Below are 21,325 nucleotides of genomic sequence, written 5' to 3' on the forward strand. Positions count from 1 at the left end.
TGATGCAATGGGGCAGATTAATTGCTGGGATGTCAGGCAGGTGCGCTCCTAACTGTTTGTGACTTTAAAGGCTCCCTTGAGCTACTGGGCTGACGAGCTCTGGAGCAGGCACCAGCATGCCAGGAAAGAGGTACTGAAACCGGGTGATTTATGGCAGCATTCCCAGCACCCCACAAATATGTTCTCTGCTGAAGAAGGGACTAACCCAGAAACACATGTGTCCAGAGATGCACAGTAAAGGCTGTACCTACTTAAAGGTGAAATATTTAAAAATTAATGGAGTTCGTTTTTTGAAGATACTACATCTACCATGATGCAATGGGGCAGATTAATTGCTGGGATGTCAGGCAGGTGCGCTCCTAACTGTTTGTGATAAAACAGTTACCAATGACATCAAGAGATTTTTTTAAAGCAAGCCTACGAAAGACTTAAAGTGATGGGCGTGAGATGGGCATGGTTGAAAGCCCACAGAATACTTACAACAGGTCAAAAAGTGCTGTGCACTCCACCTAAAAAAAAAAAAAAAAAATATTGTGCGTTGCTTATTCTTTTGCAGCTAGGCAAGGACCATGGATTACCAGATGCAGGAATGGAAATACAAGGTAAATATGCCTCAGCTGATCAGGAAGGCATTATTATCCAGATATGTGAGTCTAGCTATCCAGGACACAAAGGGGCATATTTATACTCTGTTTGCGCCGGAATTGCGTCGTTTTTTTTTACGCAAATCCGACGCAAAACTAACTCCATATTTATACTTTGGCGTTAGACCCGTCTAGCGCCAAAGATCTTGGAGTTTGCGTCATTTTTTAGCGTGGACACCTTCCTTGCGTTAATGATATGCAAGGTAGGCGTTCCCGTCTAAGAAATGACTCCGAGGCATGTGCGCCGTATTTATACTCCCGGGCAAAAATGACGCCCGGGAGTGGGCGGGTCAAAAAAAATGACGTTCAGCCGCTTTAGTGTCATTTTTTAGCGCCTGGTCAGGGCAGGCGTTAAGGGAGCTGTGGGCTCGGAAGGAGCCCACAGGTGCCCTCCCATGGCCCCAGAGACACCCCCTGCCACCCTTGCCCACCCCAGGAGGACACCCAAGGATGGAGGGACCCATCCCAGGGAACTGAAGGTAAGTTCAGGTAAGTATTTTTATTTTTATGTGGCATAGGGGGGCCTGATTTGTGCCCCCCTACATGCCACTATGCCCAATGACCATGCCCAGGGGACAGAAGTCCCCTGGGCATGGCCATTGGGCAAGGGGGCATGACTCCTGTCTTTGCTAAGACAGGAGTCATTTAAATGGGGGTTGGGAGTAAAAAAAAATGGCACAAATCGGGTTGAGGCGAACATTTTGCCTCAGCCTGACTTGCCCCATTTTTTGGCGCCCAAGCTCCATTTTCCCCTACGCCGGCGCTGCCTGGTGTAAGTCATTTCTTTTGATGCACACCAGGCAGCTCCGCCGGCTAACGTCATTCCATAAATAAGGCGCCCGCATGGTGCTTTGGAATGGCGTTAGCCGGCGTTAAATATTTTGACGCACAACTGCGTTGGCAGTTGTGCGCCAAAAAGTATAAATACGGCCCAAAGTAGGAGCCTTTTACATTCCTCCTAATGTAAATTACATCCATCACTGCAAGTGGAGCAAAACGTTCTCCAGGTGAAATTCAAATGCATGGGCTCAGCAAGCGAGCCTGTTCATTAAGTCCATATGAGTATTCTTGAATTTCACCTGGAGAAACGCCAATGGCTTGATCTCCTTGGAAAGACCCTGTAACTATCTGGATTTCGATACAGTGCAAAAATAAATAAATCCTTGCCTGGTAATATGAAATGTTAAAGATGGGTTGCCACTGCAGCCCAACCAACATTTTTTCTTCAAGTGAGGGAGGAAAGAATCTCAGAAACATAAAGATTGCTTCCAACTCCAGTTGTCATTACTCTTTCAGGATTCTGAGAGCCACCGACGCTGAACTCAATGCTTGTATGTTATGAGGACATCAGTGTAAGAAAGTGCCCCTTTTTAACATGTCACCCCGACTTTTTGCCACTGGTACTGGTGCTTTTCGACTGATGTGCACTGCGTCCTTGCTAGCGAGGCCCTGGCGCCAGTCCTTTTTTTTTTTTCCTAAAAACAAGTTAACACTGTCTAATTGTAACCAAATTAGCACACACTTTAGCACCTCTGTAAGTCCCTGGTAAACGGTACTCCTGGTACCTAGGGCCTGGGTACTAAAGAGGGTTCCTAAGGGCTGCAGCATGTATTGTGCCAACCTAACGGACCCCCATACATATTGCACACAGCCTGCCATTGCAGACTGCATGTCATGGTGCAAGTCTTGAGTGAGAACATGACATGGCACACTCATTGTGTGCCATGCCCCCTAACCGCCTTTGATATGCGATCCTGACTTACCTCAATGTGGGAGATGCCATCCCCTTGCCCATTTGCACCAGGACAGGCAGGAAATTAGCTATGCCAGGAGGCATGTTGCACTACCAGGCTAGTAACACCCCTAAGGTGGGAAAGCCTGATGTGATCCACGAAGGAAGGATCCCACCATTTTGTTTTTGGTGGAACTAGGAATTCTGAGACAGGGTTATTCCCTCCCCCCACACAAAGTGGTCATATAGGGGAGTGTAGTCACCCAAGAGGTAAGTAGCCCATTGGCTACTACCCTACACTCCTCTAAATGCTCCTATATTGAGTATTTAGGTGCCCCTGGTACCAGAAACTCAGATTCCACGGACTGAAAAAGGAGGACAAAGAAGAGCCGACCACTGCAAGCACTGAGGACCAGCCAAACCCTGCCTACCAGCTGCTGTCCCAACGATCACCGGACTGACTCATCTAGCAGTTGTGCATCTGCCAAAAGCTTTGGAGGGCTGCCAGCACTTTGTCAACCAGCCAGCATCTCCCTTGGAGTGGAAGAGCCACTTCCCTGCATCTGCAAGCACTGACCGCACTTGGCCAGTCCTATGTATTGCTGGCCATTGGGTCCACAGAGGGAGCAACTCACCAGAAGAAGATTGCTGTGTGACCAGGAGACCACCCCAACACTTCTACCAAGACTCAAGACGTTGCCCCCATCAGGAACCTAACAGCAACGATACCCGAGGCACCATAGTATTTGCTGCAACCAAGGCTTGTTTGTGTGATGGACGGACTGCTGAACTAGGCAATCATTCACCCCCAGTCACAGATCTGGGTTTAGTCCATCATTTTTATGCTCACCACAACACCCCAGTTTAAACCCAGCCATATGCAAATTAGTCTTGACCCTGCTCCCCAATGGAACAGTCCTGGCTAAACTTCCAAGCCAGGTCCGACCCAGGACTGGAAACAAGCATCCTGGAACCAGTTTCAGGGTATCACCCCTCATCAGCCAGGCAAGCTTGAATCCAGTGGCACAATGAGCATGGGACCCACATCTGGGCATACCTTTCCCACCTGGAGCGACTAAAGCAAAAAGAACAGATGATGGACGGAACGCTGAACAATGCAAACATTCACCCCCCAGTCACAGATCTGGGTTTAATCCATCTTTTTTTTTTTATCACTACGCCACCCCAGTTTAATCCCAGCCATATACAAATTAGTCTTGACCCTGCTCTCCATGGGAACAGTCCTAGCTAAACTTCCAAGCCAGGTTGTCCCAGGACTGGAAACAAGCGTCCTGGAACCAGTTTCAAGGTATCACCCATCATCAGCCAGGCAAGCTTGAATCCAGTGGCACAGTGAGCATGGGATCCACATCTGGGCATACCTTTCCCACTTAGAGCAACTAAAGCAAAAAGATCAGATGATGGACGGAACACTGAACAATGCTAACATTCACCCCTAATCACAGATCTGGGTTTAATCCATCTTTTTTTATCACTACGCTACCCCAGTTTAGACACAGCCATATGCAAATCAGTCTTACTCTGCTCTTTTCTGTTTGCTCGAAACGCATTATGATGCAAGGCTTGCTATAAAGACAGCCCTCATGAAATATCATTGCATGCTAGCTGAAGCAATATGTATGAAGAAATGTACTATCCTGTGTATGTGTCGCCTCTGTTGGATGGAAAGTTCCACCTTTCAATGTGAGACACGTAGGCCATATTCTGTAACTTCCTTGCTGGACTGTACCTTACCTTATTTGGAGCAATATAAAGGATTAACAACAATACCTTCTGCAATGTTTGAGAAATTATCACATGCTAATATTGAGAATTAATAAGATGCATAAATAAGCCTTGTGGTTTGCAGAAATAAAAGATCATGTGTCACTTCCTAAATTTGGACTGCTTGGACATGGCCTCCCAAGCCAACAGTCTCCGTTCACATAAATAAACTGTCTTTCTTTATACTCTAAGGCTGGCTGGTCTTTGGTTTTGTTCCTTATATAATGGAGGCTTCAACACCAGCACCTCTGCACACAGACATGGCAGGTAAAAACTGAACTGCTTGTTTTTCTTGAATCCTTGGCTTTCTAGCACCCTACGACCTAAATGGGACCCCAGAGATCCTGCTGCAAATACCCATTGAAAGTCATTGTTGCCTAAAAACACACTGGTGTATTTACTTACTGTGTAGGGATAACTCTACAACAGTACTTAACTTACTTTGAAGATTTTCTGGTGTCGAAACAGAATATAAAAGTGTTGTTTTTTTCTAAAATTGGTCTCTAGTTTCTTCTTGAGTGTGTGTCTCATTTATTCACTCTGTATGTTTAAGAAATGCTTAGCACTACCCTCTGATAAGCCTAAATGTCTTGCCCACACTACTCCAAAAGAGAACGTTTAGGGTTATACTTTAACCTCTACGAGCCAAGAAGGGTCGCCTGTACTATTTGCATTGTGTACCCCTACAGTGGTACACTGCGTAGACAGTTTCCTAAAATTATGGTCTGTAAAGGGACTCAAACAAGGTGGATTGTAACCCACTACCCAAAGGATCATTTCATTGATCGGAAACCTCCTTCTAGCCCATCATTTAGGACCACGTGGCTGGCAGTGGAGCTCTGAGCTCAACGCTTTCTGGAACCAACATATGGAGCACCACTCATGCCCCAAAAATATGCCTCTTACACAGCTGAGATCGAATATAGCAAAGGAAAGTTCCTTTTGGAAGCACTACACAGATTTGTGAGGCAGGAACAAGATAGGGCTTCTCATATTTACTGACTACCCTAGATAATCACGAAAGCAATGATAATGTGAAGAGACTGTGGAAGCCCGATTAGCCAATTATCCAGGTATCGGCAGGAGTGCCTAGAAACTATGGAAATTCCAGAAGTACTGTCATAATATTAAAAAACAGACTGCCTGCAAGCACCCAGAATGAAAAGGAGGATTAGGACTAGAAAGGACTTGCCCTCGGTCACACATCAGAGAAAACGTCTGAGTGCCAGAGTAAGTGTATGAAACTAGGCATCCACCAGATCAAGAACACAAATACAGTCCCAAGAACGAGCCCATGATCTGTGCCACAGTCTTCTTGAAATATCCTTTGGGGGGCCACAGGTTAAAGAGACAAAGCACCGGACTGGCTGCTAGGCCTTAATGCAAGTTCTCAAACTAGATAGGGTGGATTACTGTGGCAGCACAGTTGAGCAGGCGGACAGTACACTACATAACTTGAGAAGTACCTTTATATGAACAGTCTCAGAGTGAAAGTCGTACCTAAAGGCTGTCCAACCACTCACCTAAAGGGCAGACATAACAAATCGAACCTTGAGTTGTATTTCTCCTACAGGCTCTCCATCCCCACCAACAGGTACCTGTGCCCTTACCTGAAGTGTGCCATGTGGTAGAACATAGGTTGCTTGAAGAATAAGTCCTTCCCCGGCTCAACAATCACTGGGCTGTCAACGTAGTTCTTCACCCAGTTAGGGCCGCCCTGTGCATTTAGAGCCAAGTTCCAGTCTGTCCAGCCCGTCACATAATGATTGAGGTCCTACATAAGGAAGGGGAGAGGTATGCATCATGTGGTCGCCGTGGGGCTGTGAAGACGACCACTCAAGGTCAAACTCTGGTTCAGAGATTGCAGACCACCTACAGTCACCTACGCAAAGTACAGCACCCAACATGTCACTTACAGGAAGAGGTGCAAGGCAATAGAAGCCCACAGTGTTACCGACAGGAAAGCACTAAAGGTAGTGAAGCAAATCAACACAATCGTACTACAGCAAATGTACAGCCCGTAGGCACACCACACAAAAAAAACAATAGGCAGGAGCATCAGATAACGTCTAGAATCACTCAGGAAGGTGAGGTGCATGAAAAGAAAAGAAAAGTCAACTTTGCCACAAAATAAAGAATTTTTTGAAAATAAGAATTTCATAAATGTAGTTAGCATTTATCTTCTAAGTGGTTCATGCAACAGGAAGAAATAGGCGGGAGAACTAATCTTCAAATGTATTGTGCAGAGCTGCCAGTGGCTCTGAGAAAATATCCCTGGCACAGAAGCACCGAGATCTGATGCATAAGCATTACAGACCCAAGAGTTCCCAGGTATGGACACAACACAGCATCAAACACATACTATGTCACTCATAGGCAGGTACAGAAATGTACACTTTCATGCTTATCACCAGAGAAAGTCAGGCACATGCTAGCAGACATCAAACATGCAGGAAGAAAGAGAAACGCAGCTAATGGAACTTTTAAAGAAGGCCTCTTTGCACTGACAGGAAGATCAATATGCAACTAAAAGTACTTCGAGTCATCCGCTCCAAGACTCTTGTGGAAGAAAGTTCCTCCTCTGACATTTAACTCCCTGACCTTCAGACCTGTTGAAAGGAACTTTCACCTTTGTTTATTCTTCTACAAAAAAGTTCATTTTATTGATTATTCAGTTTATCTCGATGAGTGAAATGTTGTGTTAGACTAGTATCAGCCATGGAGCAAACTGTTACAATATCTGGGCTAGATGAACTTTAACACAGCCATCTATGCATGACCTGTGGTGGCCAGCTGCCAGTGAAACCATCTCGGTATTTCATCTTGTGAGGTAAATAAACGGAATACCATTAAAACTGGTGGTAGTATCACCTGTTTTTAAAGCGTTTATAAACCTAAAGGACTGTGTTAAAAGCAGAGTTCAACATAATCTTCAAAAACAAGTTTTTACTGCTGCCAGTGTAAGTATTTTGGACGGTAGTGATGTTATGGTGTTTTATGTACAGTAGGAATGTTGTAATACTGTTTGCATGGTGCAGTTTTTAGAGGACGTGTACTCTTGAGCAGCCGTTCACTGTGGCTACTTCAGATGTACAATACTTGTTTAATAACCAATTTAATTCACTAAAGGACTTCATTTGGCATAACACTTAACAAATAGTGGATGTACCTGGGATATGAGCCTATATTTAGAGTATTATGGCTATACCTGGCATGTTTTGGTAGGGCTTCTGGTATATCAACTGCCTCCTTGTATACAACACAGAAAACCAATCAATGTGCAGAAACAGCAGGTTTTATCAATTTTTGTTTTGAAATCTGCTGGTTCTTGGAACTGTCCATAAGTTTTCAATGGCTCCTGAATCTACTCATTGTACAATGTGTCACCCATGCGATTTGTGAGTGGACATGTTGTGACTCTAGCAACAGTAATAAGAGAAAAATCATTTGAAGTAACTTGAAGTGACCTTTAAGGAGCTATGAGTTAGGTGACTCTAACCAAAGTCAGAAGAAAAGGTGTTATTTGCGGGTGTGCGAGAAATACCCAATCCTAAAACACACTTCCACACATACAAAACACAGATGCCTCATTTGGGTATGATGCCAATCACACAAATGATCTTGACACTTGAACTGTACTTGCCTCCCAAATTTTAACTTACATGGAAGAGATTTCGGCTGCATTTGCTGACTTAAATGCTACATACCTCAATAATACTGTGGCTGTACTTGTTGCCACGGTCCCAGCTGCCAAGCTGCACCCCTTTGTCCCACAACAGGAATCCATTGCAGGCCTCTGTGGCAAAAAGAAAGTAGTCAGGGAAGAGCTTGTGAGTAGTGCCAAGGGTGAGGTCAGCAGGAGCAAGCGCATCGAAGTACCAGTGCACTGCAATTCCATGGATGTACTTTGCGGCATGGAGGTCACTCAGAACCTAAGAGGGAGAAGGAGACCATATATGGGGTAAGACATTCACACAGGGATCCAAATGTCACAGGAAATGTTGCCTCACTTACGTAGTCAGGCCTATCTCCGGGACATCCAAAAGCACGACTTATAAATTTAAAGCCTGATTTAGAGTGCAGAAGACAGGATTTATTTGTTAGGGTGATGAAGAAAAATACTCAGTCGCCCTGACGGAAGTGCCTGTCTTTCACATTTAGAGATGTCCAACGGCCCTGCTGACATCTTCTAACATTTGCAGCAACAAACGTCACAGCGGTTCTTGTCAATGGGTTCAAGGTTTGACAGACTGCTCCGTCCTACAGGACGGTCGTCCGTCAAATTTTTAATTTCTTTTTTCAAAAACAAAACCGCAAAGCAGGATTTAGTTTATGAAAAAAAATAAAAAATAATGACTCGGTGCCATGGGGTTTTCCTTCCATGCTGTGAGGGTCATTCAAACGTTTTCACTGTCCATTACTGACAGGTTTTTCACAGTGGTAAGGGAGAACAAAAACCGACTGTTAGACTGCCCACTCTAAATTGGGTGTGCGGTGGACTAGCTCTGTCCTTTACACACTTAAGGTCCACCCACCTGTAAATCAGCCAGGTGACCAAGGGCTACTATGGATAGGGTGCTCTGTCACAGTTGCGACAGAGTACTCTGAGAGAACTGATACATATTTTCAACAGGATTCCGGGTAGGTTAATGGATACAACCAAAAGTGTGTTCTGTTGACCAATCAAGGAAGCAAGGTGCACATTAGAGACGCAAATACCCTTTTTTCCCCACACACAAAGTTCTATTCTCACAAGGTTGAAAACTGCAATTACAAATTCTGGCATTTTTTATAAACTGTTCCATTGTTGACATTTTCTAATTTGAATTGTCTTTATTGGCATTGGCAAACATGGATTTATACAAAGAAGATATTTTGAGCAAATAACACAAAATATTCTAAAGAATAAAAGTAATTTTAGGGATTCTAATTTACCATGTGCAATTTAAAAAATATATGAATGCCATTCACAAATTAGAATGGACAGATAAGAATGTTTACTAGATTTATTATTTTTTTTTTAAATAAAAGATTTAAAACTCAATGTCCCTTCCTGACGAAAAACATTTATGACCTTTCAAAAGAAAGTATGTTTTTTTTTTTTAAACAGGATAATGACTTCTGATAGTTCTATAATATTCTCTACAAATTTGACAGACTCAAAAAAACAGATTTACCAACTTCTTGAACTTTTCACCCAAATTTTCAAACCAAATCTATACTCTCGGTCCCCTACTGTGGAAGAACTGTTTCAGAGTAAAACCCGATAAGAGGCAGTGATGCAAACAGCACAGACAAAATGTAATAGTGTGGATGGGGAATCTCCCTGCCACACACAATGCCCTATTCCTGGCTCTCTCCTCAGACATTGGTTCTGCCAGGGGTAATAAAATCAGATTTTAGGGTGACTACTTCCTGGAGAGTAAAGCACCATACTGAAGGCTCCTTGATGAGGATTTGAACAGTTTTGAAACTCTCCAGTTCCCTTTTGACGGTGACTCGTTCTAAGAAAAGAATCACCTTCACAGCTCTCTGGCTTGTCTACCTAAGGAATTATCCCTCTGTTTTTACAAGATTGGTTCACTCTATAGTATTCTTCACAATCTGAGAAAAAGCTTCTTCTAATTGACTCTCTTTAAACTATACATTTGACTGCCTTTCTTGTTGGTATTTGCACCTCTGATTTGCAGTACTCCTCCCATCTCACTCAAGTATGTTTGTTATTTCGGGTCCTATTGCACAGCCGCCTTACAGTGAACAAGCACTCTATATTCATTCTTTCATTGATAGTTCATTCCATTGCTAGTTTGAGGAGGTCCACAACCCCAAGCAGAAGAGCAGGCTCCAGACTCACCACTTTGGCCCAGTATGGGAGCAGCAGCCGTTGGTCATCTAGGATAAGTAGCTTCACTTTGGCGTGAGCACTGCTGGCAAGAGCTGGGCCCAAGTCCAATGCGATGAAGTCACGTTGGTGTTCTGGGGTGAAGCCCAATGCCTGAAAAGGGAAATCAGTAATAGTGCCTGAAGTGGGCTCATTCTCTGCGGTCACAGCCCAGAAGGTTAAGTTGTGCTTCGCATATTCGTCCAGAAACCTGCGAAAAGAGGAACAAGGAAGTTGTCAATGTGAAAGGCATCCGTCCAAACGCTCAGCCTAATTAAGTGATTTTGCAAACAAACTGGAATATGTTGCTGGCTGTATAACATAAAATTAAATAATCCAGAAAGGCACCTCATAGCAGCTGGATTAAAACATGACTTTAGAGATGATTCATCATGCCAACAGAGAGTCTAGACTATTCTTCCCAATCTAGTTCCCCAAGGAAATATGCAATTTTATTAAATCCAAAGACAAACATTGGTGACTAACCAATCCCCAGGAAAAAATTAAGAAATATTCTGATGCATCTGGAAAAAAACACTATGTAAAACCAACAAAATCTTCAGAGGTGTGTCAGATGCAAACCTACAACCGGTAGTGCACACTCAGGGCGAACCCTTTTCTTTGAGTCCTTGGATAGTTATTGCGCAGTAGGTATCCTGTGCGAGAACTCTCCTATAACACTGGTGTCCCAGGGCCACAATACCGCTGCACCCCAAAGTGGATAACCAAAGAACTCAGCTTGTGTGAAATTGGATGTAGGCTGACACATATAAATGGGAATGTAGAACCTAATGGGAATAGTGAGAATGCCGTTGGGTGGATTTGGAGGCCTTTGAGAGCTCACCTGAGCAACTTGTTCTAATGGTCATCTGCTGTCCCTGCCTTCTTCCCATTTTTGGAACTATTTGTCATAAAGCCACTGGAAGCAGATTTGAGCTCCGCTCATTCTTTATGACACTAGGAACAAGTTGGGGAAAAATCTGGGGAAAAAGCAAAGCAACACATCGTTGTTCGGCCCGAAGTGGGGCAAAGGGACGCAGAGGGTGTGGAGGTGAAGTGGCCGATGGTCCAAATGTGTGCATTGTTCAAGCTGTTGCTTAAGGAGGGGTAGAGCATGTGAGATGGGGATCTGCGGAGAAGTTTGGCATACAGTTGGTTCCAGTCATGTTAGTATATGCACAGATTGGTTCTGCTCATGCCACTCCAAGTGTGTGAAAAGCTCACATGGATATGAAGCAGAGTAAACAACGTTTTTGAGATCCTACAACGGCACACAGTGAGGACTGACTTTCCTGTGTGACTCGTTACATTACACAGACTGAGGTATAGTGTGCCACCATCTTAAGCTGAGGCACGCTCAATAAATAGCAACATACACTGGAGATTGTGCTGTGTCTTGTTGGGAATTGATTTATGAGTGCAATGAGGTGCAGAAGCAGATGCAATATAGTTATACTAACAGGGAAGTGTGGACATGTGTAAAAGCTACAGGTACCGTGGATCAAAATTGTGTTGTTGACTTTGCAGTTTACTAACTCTGGGGAAAAAGCAGGGATTATAGACATAGCAATGATGTGGATTAAAGTACACACCTTTAAATTATGCACAATTGTTAAGGACTTTCAAGGGTTCCAGTGCACAGTAGATAAGGCGTGTTACAGCACAGACCGCTGTTTGTGTTATTTTGAATGTACTGTAATGTGGGGGGATGACTTCTGTGTTACCACCACTACTGTTTTAACAATATGCTGGGGAAATATCAATACATGGGAGAAGTGATCTGAAGTGCTTAATGTGAGGTATGTGGAGGGTTGTAGTGGTAAGCGGCCCAAAAGGGCCTGCATGCTACTTTCCTATTTATTCCTAACATCCTGCCTAGTAAAGCCTGTATGGTAAACATTACATAGTTTTCTATGTGCTTCACCTGTATTCCAGCTTCTGACTAAAGTGTCTTTAGAAGGGTTACCTTTTATGGTAAAACATGGAAGGTGCGTGTCTATAACCTGAATAAGGTTCTGGCACTTCTGTATAACACACGTTTAAATTAACAATGTAGCTTTCATGCACTAGTGTGGATTATTTGGGTGACAAGATGTCTGCAAATAACATAGAATCTAAAGCTACTCATGTGAAAGCCAGACTGGATGCTCTGGATTTGAAGTAACAAAAGCTTAACTTGTATCTTCTCTTGGGTTGATTGAAAGTTATTCCAAATTTGTAACTGAAATAATTGTAAAACTAAAGCAGGAGATTGTGGATACTCCATTTGTGAAACCATCTGTGGTTAGGAAAAAGTGTATTATTATTAATATAGATGCCAGCAGTGTAGGTGCACTACTGATGCAGAAACAAGGGGAGGGGCAAGAGTGGATTGTTACATATGGCTCTAGAACTCTCATAGAAACTGAAAGGAACTATTTGGTGGTGGAGAAGGCGCTTTTAGCAGCACTGAAGCGAATTAACACGATAGACGTTGTATAGGGAACAACGTTTGCAATGAGAACCAATCACAAATCCTTTGTCAATATGCTTAGGTCTGACAGAGGTAGGACTTTAACAGCGAGACTGGCCATCTACCAGCAAAACATAGGCGTTTTGTCTTAGTACAGAGTATATTCCTGGTGTTAAAAATGGTCATGCAGATTACAGATCAAGAATGCCTCTGTAAGGTGCGGAGAAGTAAAATGGAATGTGAAGTGGCTTTCAAAGTAGAGGTCGGTCAATGTGAGGGGATGAATACTTGCTGCATTTCGGAGAAACGAGATAGGAAAGCTGCACAGTCTGATACGAACTTCAAGAAGGCAGCCGAGTCCATTACAAAATGGTTTTGCCTGAAGAGAAGAAGTTGGTTGGAGAATTTAAATCATTTGTTAAGGTGTTAGACGAATTGACTGTAGAGAATGATGTGCAAGTTGATAGTGATACGATTATCCCTCCAGACAGCGAAGGACACAAGCATGGAATATTGAGTTAAAAAATATGTTAAAATGTTATTGTCATGAGAAGTGATAAGCCAGTAAAGCCCTGAAAGGGTAGAATTAAAATCTGTAGAAATGCTTGATGGTCCCTGGCAGGCATTTGGAATTGATATTGTTAAGCACTTTGCAGTTGTGCCCAGGAACAAAACCTTTTTTTTTTTTTTCACTGATTGATTTTTAAATTTGCCCAGAGATAAGGATGGACAAGAGGAAAACATGAGAAGTTGTTGCCGTAGTTCTGGATGATGTATTTGCTAGATACAGTTTACCAGAGTACAGTTTTGGATAACAGACCCAAGATCATTAGCAATTGTATGGCATGGTATTTTAATCGGATGGGTACAATTCATAAGAGAACTGCAATTTTTCAACCAGAGCCCAATGGCCTAGTCAACAGGTTTAAGAAGGACAAAGGACACCACTGAGCTAGCACATAAAGGTGGGATCAGCTGGAGAGGAGTGTTGCAAGATATTCTTTAGATGTATAGGATAATTGATCATCGTGTAAGAGGGTGTTCGCCATTTCAGTTCTTAACGGATTGCATTGCTGGTTCCAAGGTGATGTCTGAGGAACAAGTTAGCTGGGAATCATGGAAAGTTTTGCTGTAAAGCAAAGGAGTAGAAAAGGCATGCATCTGACGTGACATAAACATTTAAGGATGAAGTTTGAAGTGTAGCAATTTAGTACGAGTTAAACTAGCTAACAATTTGGGGCCAGAGCACATGTGTGGTCTGATCCTATACAAGTGGTGGAGATGTTCAAAGGGTTGTGCAAATAAGAGGAGAAAAGATGTGGAACCAACTGCTGCAGCATGCAAACTCGGGTTCGGTTTTCCGTGACTCCCACCACAATCACATACAATCCATGCTATGATAGACCTACAGACGGGAGGTAGATATGTTTCCCAAACATATAGCACCCTGATCCAAGACAGGTTGCACCACCCCACACCTTGATGGTAAGAGTTATATGGAGCAGGATAGGAGGTCCCCCTTCACTGATTCGGAATGGGATAGAGTATTGGGATTTCATAAGTTGCAACTAGTAATGCCCGGTTTCGGGTGATAGAAATCAAGATATTGCATTGAGCCTATTTTACCCCACTTGCTCTCAGTAAAATCTACCAAATGCATGCAGGGAAACGCCTGAGATGTAGATATCCAGCAGAGGATCGGCTACACAAGCTGTGGTCCTGCCCAGTAATCACCTGCTTTTGGGGTAAGATCCCTGAATCTTTAGCTACAATCCCCGGGTTGAGAATGTAGTGATCTCTAAAGCAATATGTGCGGGGGTTACATCCTGCTTATAAAAAAGCACGTTAAGATATAGTTGTAGGTCATTGGTATTACTGTTAGCAAATCGCAGAATCAGGATACATTGGGCGCAAGTGGGGTAGAGTTATTTTGTGGGGGGGGGGTGTATCGGGGCAGGTTGTGTAAAGTTAATGTACCTGTGAACTATTGTTATTTTGTTATGTCTTAAATTAGTTCTCATATGTTTCAGATTCTCTTTTTTTCTTTTCAGGTCACTATGTCTTCCATTGTATTTTTCTTTATTGGGAGATGATGAGAAGTGTGGATTGTTGAAAGGGACACAGACGGTAGATGGTAAAACAAGATAAGATTTTGGCAAATGTTGTTGGTTGAAATCAGAGGTGGCAGACAGGCGGTTAGGAGCTCACCGGGATGAGATGACTGTCTGATGGTTATCCGCTGTGCCTGCTTACTTACCCTTTTGGAAACATTCTTAATAAAGCTACTGGAAACAGATTTGAGCTGCACTCCTTCTTTAAGAGATATTGGGCACTTGATTCTTTGACGAAACTCTGATACAAGTTGGGACGGGTTTTCAAGAATCTTCGAAAGCTGGGAACTTTGTCTTATTTTCAAAAGCTTTTCTTTAATAGGGATTCAAATTTGTGCACAATTTACAGCAGCTGGAACTCTGGAACTTGGCTATGATACTGGTTCAACTGGAACCCAACACTAATCTGGAAAACTCAGTGGAATGAACCCTTAGTGGCGAGTTTACAGTAAACAAGGCACAATTAAAAAAAAATTCCTGTCCCTAAAAAGTCACCATACTAACAACAAAAACCCAACCCAATAAAATCACACATGCACCTAAACAACCATGATTAAATTACTCCTGACAAGGAATCTAGTTACCACTTCAGAAGAAAGTCCAAATATCAATTGCTCAGGACGTTATGTTGTGATATTGCTGTTTTGGCTATGCAGGCTGTTTGTGATATTGTTCAATATGATGTGTTGTAATGCGACAGCAACCATAGTGGCCTGCATCCGGTTATTTACCAGTCACAGTCAAGACCTAACCAGTGGGTTAAGTGGAGAACTTGAAGTTAGACTGTCTCGTGGTCAGTCTGTATTTTAGGCGAAGGGGCAATGGTACCTGCATTCTACAAGTACAAGCTTGATCGGAGACGGTGGTGAAGGCTCACCAGTTGTGATGACAGGCAATTATGCTGTTCCACAAACTAGATAATATGCTCTTTTTCTCCTGGTAGCTATGGTGCAGGGATCTTGTAGCTTATGGATGACCTTAATGAGATCAGCTCGGCTTTGCCTAGGAGCTGAAGTCTAGCTCCTTGTGCAAGTAAGTCCCTAGTCTCTGCACAAACCACAGCAGCCACGTTCCTACCAGACACCCCAGGTTTAAATCCATACTTGAAGGAGAATGGCAAGCAAGCAGAGGTTACACTTCTTGCAGGATGTCCTTTCCCAAACTTTGGCAGCTTTCCTCAATGTCCAGATGAATGGCAATATGGACTGGCTAAGAGGGCTGGTGGCCAAGGTAGGAAGTTAGTGCCAACAAAAGTGTCTGCTTTAGGAGGAGGAGGAGACAAGCACTTCTAGAACCCTAGACAAGTGAATATTCTATTTGTTGCCCAATGTTTGCTGGCGGTACAGATAATAGTCATAGGTTAAACCATTTTGAATTGGCCCTAATTTATGTGTCAACCAGACACAGTCAATTTCCTCCATCTGTTCTGCTTTACTTAGGAACTGGACGCAACAAAGGGATGGGGAATGAAAGGATTTTACAAAGGAATGGAGGGTAAAGCACTCTATATTGGACAAAAGACTTCCACCCACCAAGAAGGACTCAGTTCTAGGAAAGGGCGCTTCACAAGGAGCATGTGCAGGCTCTTATGTGCAAGTTGGACAAAGTCAGCCTTCCGAAAGATACCCCCATCTTGTGCAGCAGGCACCCAGGTTGCCAATGGACCCTACCAATCACCAAGGCATCCGTGAACCACACCCTTCCGCACACTTCATAAAAGTCTAGCAAATGATGAAGGCGAGAGTCACGTCATGGGAAACAGCTGGACCTTTTACTGTGTAGATCCAGTATTAGCCTCCCACCCAGAAAAGAGGAATGCTGTTGGAGCTTCTCAGTCATCAGAGCAGAGTTCGTGTGACAAATAAAATGTACATGGTTTAAGAATTCCAGTGGACTGACTCAATTGCCAAATTCACTTGAAGAAAACCACACGTTTATTCAATAGAGAGCCCTTTGGCGAGGGGCATCTTTGCAAAGCTTTGCAGAGGGCATTTGTCCCAATTCTCAGACCCAAGAATACTTTACAGAGAAATCAAGAGCCTAACTTGACTGAAAAACTTGAGGAACATCTTAGCAGCCAACCAACATCTCCAACTCTCCTGCTGGCTTCAAATCAGTTGGCAACCTTCCATGTGTTTCGACTATCATGGAGAGATAGCCATTACATACTAATGCAATATCTCAAAGTAATCAAAGCAACCATGATTGCTGAAGTCCAGCTTTTGCTCCCTCACCAGGACAACACTCACCCTAGTAGAAGTGGTAAGTGAGGTTTACAATGATGTGTCCTGGATTCAGCTTTGCATTCTCTTGACCATGCTAACATCCGTCTGACCACAACAGCCAGAATCACCCCCTTTTGAGGTGGTGGCTACCTTCCAACCAACAATAATTCTGCATGGCCCGCACGAAAACACACAGGAGTACTCATTGCACTTCTACCTACACTTACAACTTCCACAGAAAGGCAAGAGCAGGAGGGTACCACATCTACTCCAAAACCACCTGGGCTTCTTCACTTACCACAAAGCCAAACTCCAGCCCACAGCCAAGGCAGCAAATTAGGTGAATGCCAACATAACATGCTAAACAAATCTGCACCACAAAATGTAATCTGCAACATGTAGAACCCCAAATTAGAGGGCTCATACTTTCCAACGAGTGCCATTTATAGAGGTCAGAATCTACGATAGACTGCACCTTACCTTCAAACAAGCCAAACGAGTAGCCACCTACATTTCACATGTTATGGTGTACTAGTATTCAGTCACAAAATAAAGCTCTTCCTAAACCAGTTCAACCTTAAACCAATAACAAAAGTCTATTTTTGAGAAACTTTTCAATATAATACAGAAATGTATTACTAAAAGCTTCTTGTCCTTCTAAATAAACACTCACTAATAAAAACACAACCACCCGTCTCGTCCTTTGGGCTCCTTTCCAATAGAAACCCTTTTTGTTTAATAGGAAAATATTCTTATTGATCACAACATAGTTAACAATACCAACTTACCTAATACTCCATTAGTACCGCAAAACGTTTTCTAACTTTTAAATCTCATCAATATTGGTTATTTCTAATAATCCAAATATAGTTTAACTCTTACATAAAGTGTAGAATTTTCAAATAATAAGCCTCAATTTTAAGGCTAAAGTCTTAGAGAAACTATTCAACCGACGCCTCACCAACCACCTAAAAAGCCACCAGCTCCTTTACGACACGCGTTTCGGATTCAGACCCAACCACAATACAGAAACAGCACTTATCACAAACCACATATGACATCCGCACGATCATTGACAAAGGAGACATGGCAGCCCTCATTTTCCTACGCGTCTATGCAGCATTTGACACAATCTCACACCCAATCCCCATCAGGCACCTGGCTGAGACGGGCATCCAAGGACTTGCTACCCGCTGGATCTGCTGCTTCTAAACAGATGGAACACAAGCTGTCAGCCCGGCACCTTATTCTTCAGAAGCCTGCAAACTCATCTGCGGAGTGCATTAAGGTTCATTGCTCAGCCCCACCCTCTTCAATGCATACATGATTCTTCTGGCCAATGACATCAACATCCTCTCCTACGCCAATGACATGCAACTTTTGTTCTCCCTCTTGGATAAGATCCCCCAAACACAAGAAACAAGCTCACTGCGTGCATGACTGAAATCACTAACTGGATGAAAGCCAACACCGCCTACTCACCGGATGAAGTAGTTAGCCCAGGTTTTATGGTACTTGTCTCCCGGCTTTCCCTTTAAGGTGCCCTTTCCAATCACGTCACCGTTGGTCTTCAGCCAAGATGGCGATGACCAGGGGCTGGCGAAGAGGGAGATAGGCTTCTTGGAGACTGCCAGTGCCTTCTGGATAATAGGGATCTAGAAAAAGACATCATGACTGAAAAAGGACACAGGCTTCGATCAACTCAACTCCCACTTACTCAGCAGAATCCAGAACATTGTTATGATCCAAATGAGGAACAAAATTCCCCTTGGATCCTTTTGGGCATCGATAAACAGGATTCTAACTCTCAAAACGTGGTGCAGATCATTCAGGAATTGCCCATCACCATTCCCATCAATATTAGAGTATCACTTGATGACAGGAGCCCTTAAAGAGCCTCTCCTCTTCAACTGCACTTTGAAACATTGTCATAGTTCATTTTTTTTATCTACTGGGCACCCTCATGCAAATGTACCTTGGTCCTGCTCAAACTGGAAAAACCCAGCCCAAAATGGCCTCTCAAGTCCACAGTAAAGGGGAAACAAGCAACCCCCACACCAGCTTCCCCCATCTCTGTCTCATCAGTGAGGTGCTGGGCGGTTCCTATGGCAAACTGAGCATTGGACCATTGTCAGGACACACGTATCACACTTAAGGTGTTGTACTTAGGAAAATAAAGATGTGATGAGTGCTATGCTTGAAAAACAATGACTGGGTAATTATCTTGACCTATATTCTAGTCCATCAACATCATCATCATCATAAGAGACCGACTCAAAGACCAACTCTTCACTCCTGTGAGACAGTTTTTTTATCTACAGCCCCTCTTTTTTACTATCTCTGTCTCCATCTATTCCAGCTCCCTCAAATTCCCCTTTATTTTCATTCTTCTGTATACTTAACCCCCCCTCTATGTCAAGTACTCACAAACTTATGTGAAATCAACAAGATGGAGGCATTCACACTGTTTAAGCACAACATTGACCGATCATGTTTCATCTCTCTGAACTCTTAACGGTGCACCACCACAATTGCCAATTAACGCTCCTTTCCTCCTTGGACTTGTGATTTAAACAATGTAATCTTTCTTATGGTCTGTCTCCTCTTTCATTTCATGTGACCTCTTACTGAATTCCTCTAATTTCACTGCTCAATCTCCTCTTTTTTTAATTATAAACATTTTGTTGGGTTTGTCTCAGAGACTCACTTTTAATTTAGTGTCCTCATCTTTCAGATTGAAATGTTTCAGCTCAAAGTCGTCAGTGGTATCGTCGTAGGTGTAGTTGCCAAGGGAAAAGTCACAGCTAGCCATGGGAACTCTCAGAACGTTGTACTCAATACCTGCGACAGAGACACAAAACATCCAGCAGTGGGTGTGAAGGAGGTTCATATCTTCAGTTACTGACACCTGCAACCGGGGGAGGGAGAGGGGGGGGCGTATAACAATAACCAAGAGGTAAAATGGCGTCTTGACTACATTCAAGAGGAACCAATATCAGAGGGCAAGTAACTTGCAGAGATTGGGCACAGTGGGCAACTCTGGACAGCTTGCCAGTGTAAGTCTTCCCGACCAAAAAATAAGCTGCCCTGTAAAAACTGAATCTTTGGCAAAGTTAAAAAAAAGGAAATACAAGGGTCAGCACTAACCATACCCGTATAAAACCTTCACTTCACCAGGCCAGCACACTAGTGAAAGGGTGTCCAATGTGAAGAGTCTACGAGAATCAAACTCGTTTTTTTTCTAATATACTATGGATATTTAGGAAAATGAATGGAAGCACATCACAAAAAAAGTCTGCAGAGGTTGCAAGCCTGGAGTGGTTCCCAGTCCAGGGACTACAATACTGGATGTTAGGGTTGGTAAAAACAATGCACCAAACGTTAAGCCAACTGAATACCACTCTGGACACTGAGATCCAACGCTTCATGGTATGGATTGGAAGTACCATACAGCAAAACTGAAAAAAAATCTTTAAAAAAAAAATATATATATATATATATATATATATATATATATATATATATATATATATATATATATATATATATTGATTGTTTCGTGCTGGCAGCTACCCGACTCAGACAAAGAAGGCCACATAATACTAAAGGCAGTACCTTAACACCGAAGTGTATTTCTCCACGTAGGAGGCAATGACGAACCATTTCGGAAGAAAAATTTGTTTAACCTTAATTTAAACCACCGTTTCAGCAGCACTGGGAACATGGAGCAGAAGATGAACTTTCTACCAAGTACTTTATTGGATGTTTTTTTTTTTTTTAAATACAAGGGGCAGAAACCAAAATTTCTTTAGAAATCATGCAGAAATGACACAAAGGTATATTTAAGCCGATGGTTCCATGATATTATTACTGGTGATAAGGGTAAGGTGCAGACAAACATACGGCCCACACACTGCTGCTACTGCTTTCTCTTAATTGGGAGGCCAAAAGACAGGTCAGGGTACTTGGGCTGTCACAGTTAGACTCTCGCTCCTAGGCGAGACTGCTGGTTTAGGGATAACAGCACTTTTGTTTGTAGGCGACTGAGTCACTCCTACAACAAGCCGCAACTGTTGTCGCAACCTTCCCGGCTCACAAGCAGTACCTCACCAAAAACCCAGACTGTAAAAGGTGATTTCTGGCAGTCTTATGCACGGAGCCTAGAGGGCAACATCTCAGTGGAGTCGTGGTGGAACAGAAGTTACCCTTTTCTCATGTTGGCAACAAGTCTCAGTCACACACAGGCAATGAAGGAGATGCAGGAGAGTTTTCAATAGATTTATTGAAAAGACTGCATCTACGATAAAAGGCATGAGCTTCAATGATTGGAAAAATGCATAATAAAAGAAGCATGATTGTAAAGATGACAGTCGTGAATACAAAGACCCCCACCATCTTGCAATAAACATGAAATGTTAAATCTCTAGCTAGAGAACCTAGTCCCTACCATAGTGAGTGCTAGGGGTGATAAACCCAATCTGCCAATACCATGTCC

At 43.1% G+C, this 21,325-nt stretch overlaps 1 protein-coding gene across 2 annotated transcripts in view; it reads right to left on the reverse strand.

Moving 5' to 3' along the window:
- The window catches only part of GBA1 (glucosylceramidase beta 1), a 69,702-nt gene that overhangs the window by 7,805 nt on the left and 40,572 nt on the right, over window positions 1–21,325 (reverse strand). For both annotated transcript variants that reach the window (XM_069218428.1, XM_069218429.1), the window contains exons 5-9: window positions 19,538–19,671; window positions 18,313–18,485; window positions 10,016–10,253; window positions 7,869–8,093; window positions 5,772–5,935 (exon numbers count right to left, since the gene is read on the reverse strand). In XM_069218428.1, coding sequence (XP_069074529.1) covers window positions 5,772–5,935; window positions 7,869–8,093; window positions 10,016–10,253; window positions 18,313–18,485; window positions 19,538–19,671 — 934 coding nt within the window. The remainder of the gene's footprint in view (window positions 1–5,771; window positions 5,936–7,868; window positions 8,094–10,015; window positions 10,254–18,312; window positions 18,486–19,537; window positions 19,672–21,325) is intronic.

The sequence above is a fragment of the Pleurodeles waltl genome, chromosome 12 (genome assembly GCF_031143425.1).
Source record: "Pleurodeles waltl isolate 20211129_DDA chromosome 12, aPleWal1.hap1.20221129, whole genome shotgun sequence".
Taxonomy (NCBI): domain Eukaryota; kingdom Metazoa; phylum Chordata; class Amphibia; order Caudata; family Salamandridae; genus Pleurodeles; species Pleurodeles waltl.